This window comes from Harmonia axyridis, chromosome 1 (assembly GCF_914767665.1).
Source record: "Harmonia axyridis chromosome 1, icHarAxyr1.1, whole genome shotgun sequence".
Lineage (NCBI taxonomy): Eukaryota > Metazoa > Arthropoda > Insecta > Coleoptera > Coccinellidae > Harmonia > Harmonia axyridis.
Window position 1 is genome coordinate 48,636,234 of NC_059501.1, and position 13,386 is coordinate 48,649,619.

At 36.0% G+C, this 13,386-nt stretch overlaps 1 protein-coding gene across 4 annotated transcripts in view; it reads right to left on the reverse strand.

The window, feature by feature from the left end:
- Positions 1-13,386, reverse strand: part of LOC123673280 (phosphatidate phosphatase LPIN3) — a 340,332-nt gene that overhangs the window by 189,993 nt on the left and 136,953 nt on the right. For all 4 annotated transcript variants that reach the window (XM_045607773.1, XM_045607772.1, XM_045607763.1 and 1 more), the window contains one exon: positions 425-679. In XM_045607773.1, coding sequence (XP_045463729.1) covers positions 425-679 — 255 coding nt within the window. The remainder of the gene's footprint in view (positions 1-424; positions 680-13,386) is intronic.

A 13,386-nucleotide genomic window follows, 5' to 3' on the forward strand; every position in this document is an offset into this window, starting at 1 on the left:
ACGACGATGACATCTTTCACGCTCAATGTTTCGAACAGATCTACCAGTTTCAGCCGGCAATTACTCTGTCCTAAATAGGCGCGAGAAAACAGAACCTATCGGAGCCGGCCGCCGGTTACCGCTTTTACTCTGTAGCTGCACTAACACATGATTCAGAAACTCACCACTTCATGAACCGTTTTTAAATTCAAGTCGTGGAAGAATATAATCCCTTGTGCACTTGTATTATAAATAGCAATATTTGTTTTGGATGCTGGAGGACATGATGACGATACTTACAAAGTTACAGATAACTACTCAGTTATCAGCTACTTATTACTTACTCAACTTACTAATTATTTCAATTCAACAGAATTGGAATCGTATCATAAAATACAGATTTGTACAATCAAAAATATAATGAGTATAAAAATAATAAACATACCTTGAGACTTTCTGCTTCGAGGAAAGTATAATTCTGCAGTTTCAGGGTCCAGGTTACCTGAGCAAAGGTCAGATAAGTAAATACCTTCCTGATTTATTTTCTGAGAGATGTGTTTTGATTTCATGAATGAAAACATAGTTGCAATCATGGACATTTTTTGTTGTTCTTCTGTTTTGATGTTATGATCGACTTCTCTATTTTGATTCTGAGGGAAACCGCCCCATTCCCAACTTTGACCATCATGGTTTTCAGTACCTAAAGAAAATATATTTATTACATGCATAACACAATCCTCACTTCATTTATAAATTCAATGAATTTCTTGAATATTATTTGGAGCCTTCCATTTCTGTATCTTCTGTAAATGAATATAAAAAATGAGAAAAGCATTAACCTGACGTCAGAAGATTTTGCTCGCTTGTTTAAATTCATGCAAATTTTCCACGAAATTGCACATAAACCTTCGAATCGGTATTCTGAATACGAAGGACCCAGCTTATTTCTTAACGCAATTGCTTTTCGTGAATTTAGCTGAATTTTTGATATGTTTTAGTTTTTGATAGGCTGATCAGAAGTGTTTATACGCACAAATCTCATAATTGTAAAGTTTTCGAGATGTGGAGCTTTCAAAATGGAAATCCTCCATTTTTGCGGTATAACTCATCATTCAGAGAGTTAAGCTATCTGGTTGGAATGGAATTCAATAATAATATTATTGTTGATAATATTTATTTGCACGAAAGAAATTCATAATACATGTACAGGGTGGGCAAATAAGCGAGGTAACGGCTATATCTCAGGATCCACTCATCGTAGAGACTTGCGGTAAAAAATTATACCACCAAAGTGTAAGCTTAAAGACACAATTTGGTTTTTCGCCGTGCATCAGTTGAAGAATATCGTCTTTCGGCCATAACTTCAGAACGCCTGAAACTATGGCTTTGCGATCTGTAGGTTTTTTCATGCAAATTTGATGGAATTTCTGTTTCTGTTAAGAAAATCCTATCATTACATTTGAAATTTCGAAGTAAAAAGAACAAAACATTGAACTTCTCTCTCTGACGAGACAGGCATTTCAATCAGTCAGATTTCTCCTTTTCCCTTACCCTTATTTGAAATTCGAAAGTGACAATTCAAAAAGATAGAGAATTTTCCAAGGATAACAGTGATGACATTTTTTCTTCAACTTCATATGAAACATTTTCGAGTAAAATTCATTTTTCTACTCGACGATAGCCATTACGCCCCCTAGCGGAAGAGGTATGAACTTCAAAACAATTTCCAGTGTGTTTTCTTGTACACTTTACTGATGAAATTTTTTACCGCAAGTCCCTACGATGAGTGGATCCTGAGATATAGCCGCTCACCTCACTTATTTGCCCACCCTGTACATAGGAATATTTGCCAAAACAAATTTACACACATATATATATATATATATATATATATATATATATTGTCTCCAGATAACAGTCGTACTATAAATATAATATAATATAATATCCTTCTTATCAGTCGAATTCCCTTAAAGATTCACGATATATATATATATATATATATATTTCGCCTTCTGTATCCAAGTAATCGTGTTTTAAAATATAATAATAATAATTCTTTATTGATACCTTCGACATTACGCAACCAACGCATCGTTTTCCCTCCAGCTCTCGCTTAATTATATATTATATCTATTAGATTATACCTTAATTAGACAAAACTACTGTGCGAACTGCGGTAAAAAACTGCACGCTGCGAACCGAAATCAATTCGCAGACATTCCGCAATTCGCATGCGTTCTATTCGTACCGGTATGCACTCCTTCATCCGTTGAATCTTCAACTTCCTCGATAGCTCAAAGGCTGGAGCATCGGACTAGTAATTTGGAAGTTGCGGGTTCGAGTCCTACTCGAGAAGGTACTTTTTTCAGAATTGAAAAATTGTCTGATGCCATAAAATTAATTTCATTTTATTTTTCTATATAATCACCTTTTAGCTCGATGCATTTAGTCCAGCGTTTTTCCAATTCTTTTATTCCCTCCAAATAATAGTTTTCTTTGAGGCTCTCAAAATAGGTGTTTGTTTCGGTAATGACTTCTTTATTCGACTCAGATCTCTTACCGCCCAGCCATTTTTTGAGGTTTGAAAACAGAAAATAGTCGCAGGGGGCTAAATCTGGAGAATAAGCTGGATGAGGTAGCAGTTCGTAGCGCAATTCGTGGATTTTGGCCATCGTGATTGGACAAGTGTGGCTGTTTTTGCTTCAGATCAACGTCAAATCTGTTTAAAAGTTTTGAACAATATTCGCCGTTGATCGTTTTACCTTTCTCGAGATAATCAATGTGAATGGCACCTTATGCCTGTGGCCATGACCTTGTTGGCTGACAAACTCTGTTTTGCCTTCTTTGGTCCACATTCACCCCCTGCAACCCTCTGTTTCGATTGTTCCTTGGTCTATGGAGTGTTGTGATGGATCCATGTTTGGTCCACAGTAACAAAACGGTGCAAAAACTCCTTCGGATTACGGCTTAACATCGCTGAACACTGTTTTGAAGTGGTCACACGATTGCGCCAGAATGCTAGATCATCAACATATTTCTTGATGGAAGGAATGTCAAAAGGAACATTGGCAAGAATGCTGTCCAGAAGGAAATCCATTACTACTTTAGTCCGTCCATTGCTGAAGTAGTAATCGATTTCCTTTTGGACTGTATTCTTGCAAATGTTCCTATTGACATTCCTTTCATCAAGAAATATGTTGATGATCTGATATGTGCTGTACCTAAAGATCAGGTTGCGTTCGTTTTAGACAAATTTAACAGTGAACATGAAAGTATGCAGTTTACGTTGGAGGAATAAACTGCTTTTTTTATGACAATGTCGGAAATATTTTGGATACAAACTCTACGATTCATGAGTTGATGGAATTCTTATAAAAAAAATGGTGGCGATGAGGACTCACATTTTTTTTTTTTTAATATTTCGGCAGAAGAAGCTTTTTTGAATTCTGCAAATACGTAGTATTGTAAGGCTATTTGCGGTTTGGACCAAAAATATACAGGGTGTTTATAAGAAGATCATGAACTTGGACAACTCAAATTCATCAAAACTCAAGATTTTCAAATTTATATTTTCAATTATTCCAGTCGATTCTACGTATAAAAAAGTGGGGGTTACTTAAGCAAATCCTATACCTAAAATGAATACTTCAAGAGTTTTCGATGAAGAACTTTAAATGAGCAAAAACCGCAATTTATAAGTGTGTGGAGTAGTCTGTGACTTCCGTAAAACACAGAAAGAAACTAAAATTCGATGTTTCCATAACTAAATTGAACATTTCAAGAATTATAATGAATTATTCGCAATTGAAATTTATATTGATTTATGGATTCCTTATTTAACACGTTCACTATGACTTTAGATTCTGCTCATTTCAATCTATGTGCGGCACAGGCCCCCGGGAGCATGTTACAGTCCATGATCTCTGTGCGACACATGACTCCGAGAATACGTGTGTACGGACTCCATCTAACGAAGGGGTAATCTAATATTCAAAGTACCAACTGTTGAAAATCATTTTGGAGGTAGTAGTCTACCTAAGGACTCAGCCGCACTTGCCTCCGGTGTCCTGGTGCCGCGCAAGGACCAGATGGAAATTCAGTTCACTTATTTATTTGGTATTAGTTCGACTTTATTAAGAGACATATTATTGTCATATTTTCTTTAGAGGACAGAATTATGAATGTGCAGTATTAAATCAACTTAAGCAGTATCCGGTTGCCATAGACAATCCGAACAAAAATCAATTACCTGGCGAACCTCTCAGTATGATTAAGAATCGACACGTTCGACACATGCCCCGGGAGGCATGTGCCGCATTAAACTAATGAAACATTAGATGTGTGCGGCACGTATCCCCGGGGGCATGTGTTGTGATAAATATTTGGATAAGTATATTTTTCAAAATATTTGTATCGTTAAAATCGGTAAAAAAAACAACTTATTTATGGCGTTCGCACTGGAATAATCCACTCAAGTTTTTGATGCCGCACTAACTTAAAGACTCAACACATCCTTCCGGGTATACGTGCCGCAGTGAACGTGTTAAGGTTCTCCCTCGATAACTTTATAAGTATTCATTTTAGGTATAGGGTTTGCTTAAATGACCCCCACTATTTTTGTACGTAGAATCGAATTATTATTATTATTATAAGGTAAAGAGTTATGATGAGATCACCACGCAGCCTCCTGTCATCAAACGTGGACAGATTCATGATGGACAGTCTTTCACCATAACTGGGACGTAAGATGCCGTAGGGCAAATGAGTTGCCTGTCGCTGGACGCTCTCCAACAATGCCGAGTCTCTACTCAATGATGGACCACACACAGGGCCAGCAAACTCCAGTATGGGTCTCACGTAAAGTTTGTAAAGGGTAGCACAGGTGGAGGGATCACATCTACCATGAATAAAGTTCTTTTGGCCTTGTTTACCGCCTGAAGAATGTGGTCGGACCAGCTCAGATTCTCTGACACAATTACACCAAGGTCAGCATGACTACTACAAGTAGCGATGGGGTTGCTGTTTATATAGTACTGACGACGGGGATTGCGAGCACCCAAGTGCAGAACAACACACTTCTCGTAGTTCAGAGGCAACCTCCACTCCTGGCACCAACGGTTCAATTTCTCCATGTCTTCCTGAATCAGATGAGCTGCCACGTTGGGGTTACCGAATAATTTGGTATCGTCGGCAAATTGGGAACACTGAGAGTTAAAGATCTTGGGTTAATCAGAGATGTAAAGGAGAAAAGTAGTGGACCCAAAACAGAACCCTGTGGAACTCCACTTCCAACAGGTCTCGCCGAAGAGAGATTTATCGACTCGAACCTGGAAGGTTCGATCGGTAAGAAATGCTTCAATCCAAGAAAGCAGGCGACCGCGGATCCCAAGATGTTCGAGTTTATGTAAGAGAAGATCATGTGGTACACGGTCAAATGCCCGAAAAAAATCCAGATAAACAACGTCAACTGGATAGCCTTTATCAAGAGACTCGGACCAGGAGTTTACACATTCAAGGAGGTTAGTAATAACTGATCTACCAGGAAGGAAGCCGTGTTGACATTCGGGAATAAGGTTACCGCTAAGTGCAAACTCAAGAACACCACTCAAGATGATCTTCTCGCACACCTCCGCCACAATCGGAACCAGACTAATTGGCGTTACAAGTGGATTACACCAAGCAGAGGGTAGATAGGATGTTTGAAGTGAACGTTCGTACAAAATAGAAAGAGGGTACGAAAGAGGTTGGGCACATTCTTTGAGTATTTTAGCAGTGATACCATCCGCACCAGGAGAGCTGTAAACATTGAGTGCAGATAGGTGGGCTTCAACGACTGCAGGGCCGAAAGGAGACTGTTATTTCAGAAGAATTCCTCTCAACGTTCAATCTTGGAAGTTGGTGGGCTCCTCTTGTAAAAGAGTCAGCAAAGGGATCAGCTAGGACGTTTGCCGTCTCCTCGGGACAGGAGCAGGGAGTATTGCTAGAATATCGAACCAATGGTATGTCAACTTTAGAATTAAGGGTTGATCTGACGTATTTGAAAAACTTTTTTTTATTCTTAGAATGTATTAGATTGGATTCAAATTCCCTCTTGGAATCGGCAATTAGTTACGAAAGTGAATTGGGGAAACGTCGATGGTCTTCGTAGTCTTTTACTTGCTTACGACGTAGATAACGTTGCCATATGGACTTCTAGTGACGTATTAGTCTAAGGATATTTTGATCGATCCAGGGCTTAGCTGGTATGTGAACATTATTTCTCACAGATGAGCATTCATTGGTCAAGTTTAGAAGGGTTGTGGTAAAAAGAGCCCACATCTCCTCAGTATCAGTATCGGGCGTAAGAAGTGCACCCTAATCGACTTCCCCTAGTCTCAGACTAAGTTGATGATAGTCTATGATTTTCAAATGTTTTCTTGACCTCTTGGATGGTGTACGCGATCTCATATGTATGGTGGAGAGTAAGATAATGTGGTCTGATTTGCCTAAGGGTGGATATTGTTCAATTTTGGAAACAAGGTCAGTAGCGTTCGTTAGCAATAGATCTAGAAGAGAAGGAGTCTGCAAATTGCGAAATCGCGTAGGGAAGTCCACCAGTTGAAAGAGGTTGCAGTCGCGGATAGCGTCTACAAAAACGCTAGATGCCGAATTATAGATCTTTGATGTCATAGGCCATTCAACATCGGGCATGTAAAAATCACCAGCTATATATAGATTGCGCTTGGTCGTGGAAAGACTACCCAGATGAGCAGCAAGAGAAGTATCGGATTGGCAAGGGCGAGGTCGATAAATGCAGCCGATGGTAAAGAAGCAAGACTTCTCCTCCAAAGATCAAGGAATATATTGTCAATTCCCGGCAGGTCAAGGTTAGTTACTTTCAAAGAAAAAGATGAAGTGGCCACATACATGCAAACACCACCATAACCCACAGTTGTTGTACTGTCCTGCCTATAAATCAAGTAACCAACAATTCCAAGTACTTGGAAACAGAGACTGTGCGTTGGTATAAAGGATGATCCACTCATGGAGAATGTCTAGTTTTTTGCGCTCTTAGAAGTGGGGATCTTTGTGATAGTAGGCTTACCGGAGATGTATTTGATGTCGATGTTAGACTCACCCACGTCGATTCTGTGCTTTAGTTCTGCACGCAAATCATTGAGCTTTTTCACTTGTAAAGGTGTTTTATCGTCAGTAATGCTATATCTCCGCCAGTCGCGTACGCTGGCGATGACTCGCCTGTCTTTGAGAATTCTCGTTACTATCAGTCGGTTGTTGAAAGATACTTTGAGAATTCTTGGACGGTTGTTAATCGATACTGAATATGGAATATGCAAGTTCTTACAAAAACAATTGCTCAGCTTCTTATAATATTGTCTTCCTATATTCATAGGAGAAGTCAAGCTTCTTATAATATTGTCTGCCTATATTATTAGGAGAAGTCAAGTCGGGTCACCTACATAATAAATTTTTATAGACCCCCGTTAACGAGTTGTGGACCCCCATTTTTTTTCCACGCAAGCGTGACCCCTGTCGGGCTCCCGTGGACCCCTGGGGGTCCACCTGGACCACTTTGGGAATCCATGATCTAGCAGGACAATGGTGCAGGGGAGAAAACCAACATGGAGGAGCTACAGTTTATGTTCGTCGGATAGTGAAGCATATACATAGAAGTGAGCTCAGTAAGTGTTCAGTACAAGGTGAGATGGAGTATGCAGTGGTAGAATGTGAACTTCACAACAGGAAATACATACTGGTATCAATCTACAGACCATGTAATGGAAATAAGGAAATATTTTTTGATCTGCTTGAGGGTTTACTAATTGCTATAAATAAAGAAAACAAAATAATAATAATAGGGGGTGACTTTAACATTGAACTCAGAGAAGAAAACAGGTTCAGGACTGAATTGATCTCAGTTTTTGACTCGTTTTCATTGGTGAAACATATCTCTGAGGATACTAGAATAACTCATAACACAAACAGTTGTATTGATAACATATTTTCAAATTTAACAGAAACTGTGAATAGCTCCATAATTTTTAATCATATTTCTGATCATAGTGCGCAGAAAATATGTTTTGAGGTTGAAGTTGATGAGTATGTTAAATATAAACAAATCAGGTTATATTCAAATGAAGCTAAACAAGATTTTTTCAATGAGTTAGGTAACCAGAATTGGTTAAATGTTTTTAGTTTTGAAACTGATGATGTGAATGGACAGTGGAACAGTTTTTTCACAATATTCTCACACATTTCTGGAAAGTATTCCCCTAAAAAAAATGATAGTAAAAAATGAAAATTCAAAAGAAAAGTTTTATGATGATCCTAACATTTCACAGTCCAAACATCGTTTAGATGTGCTATTTTGTTTGAGTAGCCATGATGTAAGATATAAAACTTTGTATAGAGATGAAAAAGAAAATATGATGATATCTTAATTCAATCAAAAAAAGAATATTAAAATAACAGAATACTGGCATCTGACAATAAGAATAAAAGCATGTGGAACATTTGTAAACAAATTCAAGGAAAAATATCTGATGGGACAGAATGTCGAATACATGGTTCCCCAGAGTCTATTTCAAAAAAATATAATGAATTTTTAATAACCATAGTTCCAAACCTATTAAAACATTGTCATAAGTCAAACTTTCATTGTGATGTTGAGACTCATACTTCGATGTACTTGAAACCCTTTCTCCCATCGGAAATTTCAGATTTATCAAATAAGTTGAAAAATAAATATAGTAGCGGTATTGATGAAATTCCGATAAACTTTGTAAAACTTAGTATAGTTTATGTGAAAGAAGTTTTATGTTATATTATTAATAACGCTTTTAGATTTGGAATATTTCCTGATCAACTGAAAATGTCCATGATAGTACCAGTTTTCAAGTCTGGAGATCCAGGAAAATTGGAAAATTATAGACCAATTAATCTCTCAAATAGTTTTTCTAAGATCTTTGAAATTGCAATGGCCACTCGTCTTATCAAGTATTTTAATGATTGTGACCTTTTCAGTCCCACTCAGCATGGATACTTAGGGGGTAGATCAGCTCAAACTGCGACTTTTCAGTTAACAACCAATATTTTGAAATTCTTGGAAGAAAATGAACTTGTTGCAGGTCTATTTATAGATCTCCCAAAGGCATTTGACTGTATTAATAGAGACTATATGATCAAAAAATTAGAACAATATGGAATAGTGGGAAGTGCCCTGAGCTGGTTTGCCTCCTATCTGTCCAACAGGTGGCAGTGCGTTAAAATAACGAAATGTAATGAAACTCGCTTTTCTGAATGGCTAAGTAACGAATTTGGTGTTTTCCAGGGTAGCATCTTAGGGGTGATACTTTTCTTAATATACATAAATGACCTGAGTGATGTAACAAATGAAGTAGAAGATTCAGAAATTATAAATTTTGCAGATGACACTAATATTCTGGTGGCGGGACAGAACACTGAAAGCTTGAAGGAAAGGTGTAGTTCATTATATAGTTGTGTAGAGAATTGGTTTTCAAAAAATGGTCTGGTTATAAACACAAGTAAAACTAATGTCATTGTATTCAGAGCGAGCAATTCAAAAGAAAAACCTGCAGAAGTAAGTCTTAACAACCAAGTCAATAACACTGTTGAGAATACTAAATTCTTAGGAATAATAATTCACGAATTTCTGAAGTGGAATACACATAAATGATCTGTTAAGAAAATTGAATAGGATGATCTTTGCCTTCAGAGTGGTACACAAATATACAGGGTGTTCTGATTTGTTTCCGACAAAGTGAAATGGGTGATAGATCACATCATTTTAAGCAAAAAAGTTCCTATGAACATGGGTCCGGAAATGCTTCGTTTCCGAGATACAGGGTGTTAATGTTGAAAAAATAATTCGCGTTTTCTTTAATATGTTTTGACTGCTTCGAAATCCTTTCATGAAATTATTCCTATTCAAATATTAAATTTAAATTCATTTTGAAAATTTCTAAGGCAAAATGCATGCGGATTTTCTATTGCCCACTAATAAGTAGAAGTGGTATGCTATGTAATTGTTGTTTTTAAGTGTTCTGAATATTTTGTTTTCTGAAATATTGCGTTGTTGGGATGCTTTACGAATACTGAGTTTTTATTTTCTTCGAAGGTCAGTAAAATCCTATTTCTCTGTAGATGATTTCTTCTTTGTATGCTTCGTTCGGGCCTTTGGTAACCAATACCATTTTCCTGTATTTGTTGATAAGCTTAATAGCTTATCAGACAGATTTAAAGTATGTTAGGTTCAGATGTCATTAATTATAATTATAGTTAACTAAGTTGATACTTAGTTAACTATAATTAGAATTCAGATGTCATTAATTATAATTATAGTTAACTAAGTTAATACTTAGTTAACTATAATTATAATTAATGACATCTGAACCTAACACACTTTAAATCTGTCATTGTGTATAGCCATTTTAAATCTATTGCCGCAACAATTGTTGAATGTAAAACAATCAATCATTCGAAGATGTCATTTGTGCATTCAACAGAACGGTGGACATTTCGAACACATTCTTTAAAAATTATTATGTTATTTTGTTTTGTTCTAAATTGTTATTTCTAAAAAATATTTAATTTAAAATTATTACAAATTTGTTTCTACATGTTTTAGAGATTACAAAAATATGGATTTGGCTTTAAATGCGTTTTTCTCTGAAACGGTTGCCCCTAGCAACTTAAATGAGTTATCCTTTTTTCAACTAGAAAAGTCAGGAAAATCGATTTTTTTAGTTCAGAATGACGTACAGGGTAGCACAGAAAAGTTGCTACAGTTTAAAGGGGACGAAATGATTGCCAGTGGCGCCCTCTAGAGAATACAACCAAATCGACCACAAATTTGAATTTCTCACCTCAAAAAACTCTATGTACCAACTTTTATGCAATTATTTGGAATCAGTCGAAAGATATTTAAGAAAATGCGTATTATTTTTTCAAATTTAACACCCTGTATCTCGGAATCGAAGCATTTCCGGACCCATATTCATAGGAACTTTTTTGCTTAAAATGATGTGATCTATCACCCGTTTCAGTTTGTCGGAAACAAATCAGAACACCCTGTATAAATGAAAATGTAAAAAAAATTTATATTATGCTAACTATGAATCTTTATTAAGATATGGTATAATATTTTGGGGTGTGAGTACATCTGTACAATCAGTATTTATAAGTCAGAAAAGAAAACTTAGAATATTTTTAAATATGGGGTACCGGGATTCCTGCAGGGGCAAGTTCAGGTCATTGGGGTTACTAACAGTTTATGGTCTATATCTGCATGAGTGCCTTCTCTACCTACACAAAAACAAAGTAGAATTTCTTAGAAATAACACTAATTTCACATACAATACGAGAACGACCAATATAAATTATCCACAGCATAAGTTATCTCTGACAGAAAAAAAATCCATCCTACATGTGCATTAAAATCTTCAACAGTTTGCCAAATGATCTTAAAAAAATACAAAATTACAGACTTTTCGAATCAAAAACCAAGACATTTTTAATAAATCTTGAACCGTATAATTTAGGGGATTATTTCATGTAGTTGTAAATTACTTAAGGACACTGTTTCATTTCATGTTTTACCTAGTGTAAAATTTAATTTGAAATAAAGAATATCTATCTATCTAACAATATGAAAACGACCCTGCCAACAGTGTGAAGCAGACTTGTATAGTTCCCCCGTCAAAGCAAGAAAGGTACTGAGAGGCAGGCAAACAAACCAAGCGAAAAACGAAGCGAAGCGTACCGACGCAACGCAGGTACCACGCGCAGCTGGAGGGGTTATCGACGCAATGGAAGTGCGTATATTTAGTAAACAATGAACAAGTCGGGGCGAACAAGAAAAAATAGAATACAAAACACCCAATTTAAAAGGTTATATTCTTCAGATGATCTGTGGTTTTCATACCTCAGGAAGCACAGGAACCATCACTCAAAAATTCACTATAAAAGAATCGGTATTTCTCGAAGAAAATATGCAACGATTAACGAGTAGCTCGTAAGACGTGTAAACAGTTAGATTCTTATGATGACATTCCAATGAAATAAATTTTTTTTATAAGAATCCCATCAACTCATGAACCGTAGAATTTTTGCCAAGGTATGGCATATTGCGGAAATTGTCTTCAAAAAAGCAATGATTCAATAATATACTGGGTGTGCTATTTGAAATAAGGAAGTAGTATTCTGTTTCCGGTATAACCGGAAGTTGTAGATATCTGATAATATTTTAAAGAGAAAGATCATTATCTCAAACCCTATTACAAATTTTCAGCTCAAAATTATGATTAGTTTTACATAAACGTCTACTAGGCCATCCCGGTGAATAAACCTGTATACAGGGTGGCCACTTTTTTAATGGGATTGTATTGGTAACTTTTAAACCATAAGAGATAGAAGGTCGGTCAAATGGAGAAAAAGTTGCATGCATAGAAGCATTATCAAGCAGTTCAAACAAATCGAGAGTATCAGGGCCGGTTATTGAGATATCATAAGAAAAGTAAATTATGTCATTTTAATTTTTCTTTTTTCCCCACTATATTTCAAATATTATCAAAAAATGTTACAGGAATTTTTTAATCGACAGTAAATTATCCTCAATTTGACGTGATCAGATTTCGTATCCAACGTTTCGTACTCTCTGGGCCACCCCCAACCTCATTTTTTTCAATACGGACCTACATATTTTATGAAATTTTTCGAAATAACTTTTAACGCTGAATTCAACGATATATCATACAATGTCATTCAAAGTTGATTTTCAGGTGATTTTGACCCTCATCCAAATTGGTGTGTATGTAAGAAAAAACAAGTCTATTAACGATATCAATGTTCTGACCCAAATTCAATCGAACCCAGAAAAAAATCGTGAACTGTGGCCATTGAATGGAATTTTTCAAAAAATGCTGTTAATAAAATAGTCAAGAGAAGCGAATACAATGATTTTAAATTTGAATACCAAGCCTTGCAAATATTATATCGTAATGATCTCAAAATAAAGTTCGATTGTGTAATTTCAACGGGACAAATGACAAATACAACAATAGTGATACCTCGCGAGAAAATTGAGAATGGTTTGGAAGGTATTCAAGGAGACCAAACAAGTAAATGTATAAGAAGTATGAGTTCCAGAACCGTAAAGTACATTTTACGAAATGGTGGACATTTCGAACACTTAGTTCATTAATTTTAATTTACTTTAGAATAATCATTTGATTTTTTTTTTCATTAAATGATACTTTCGTTAAATTATTATGAATTGAAATATTTGAATGATTATTATTAAAGAAGAACCAAGAAACCAGTGTACTGGTTTCTTGCTTTGATTCTAATATGTTCCATTTAGTTCAAGATGGGTAAGTTGATTTTCTT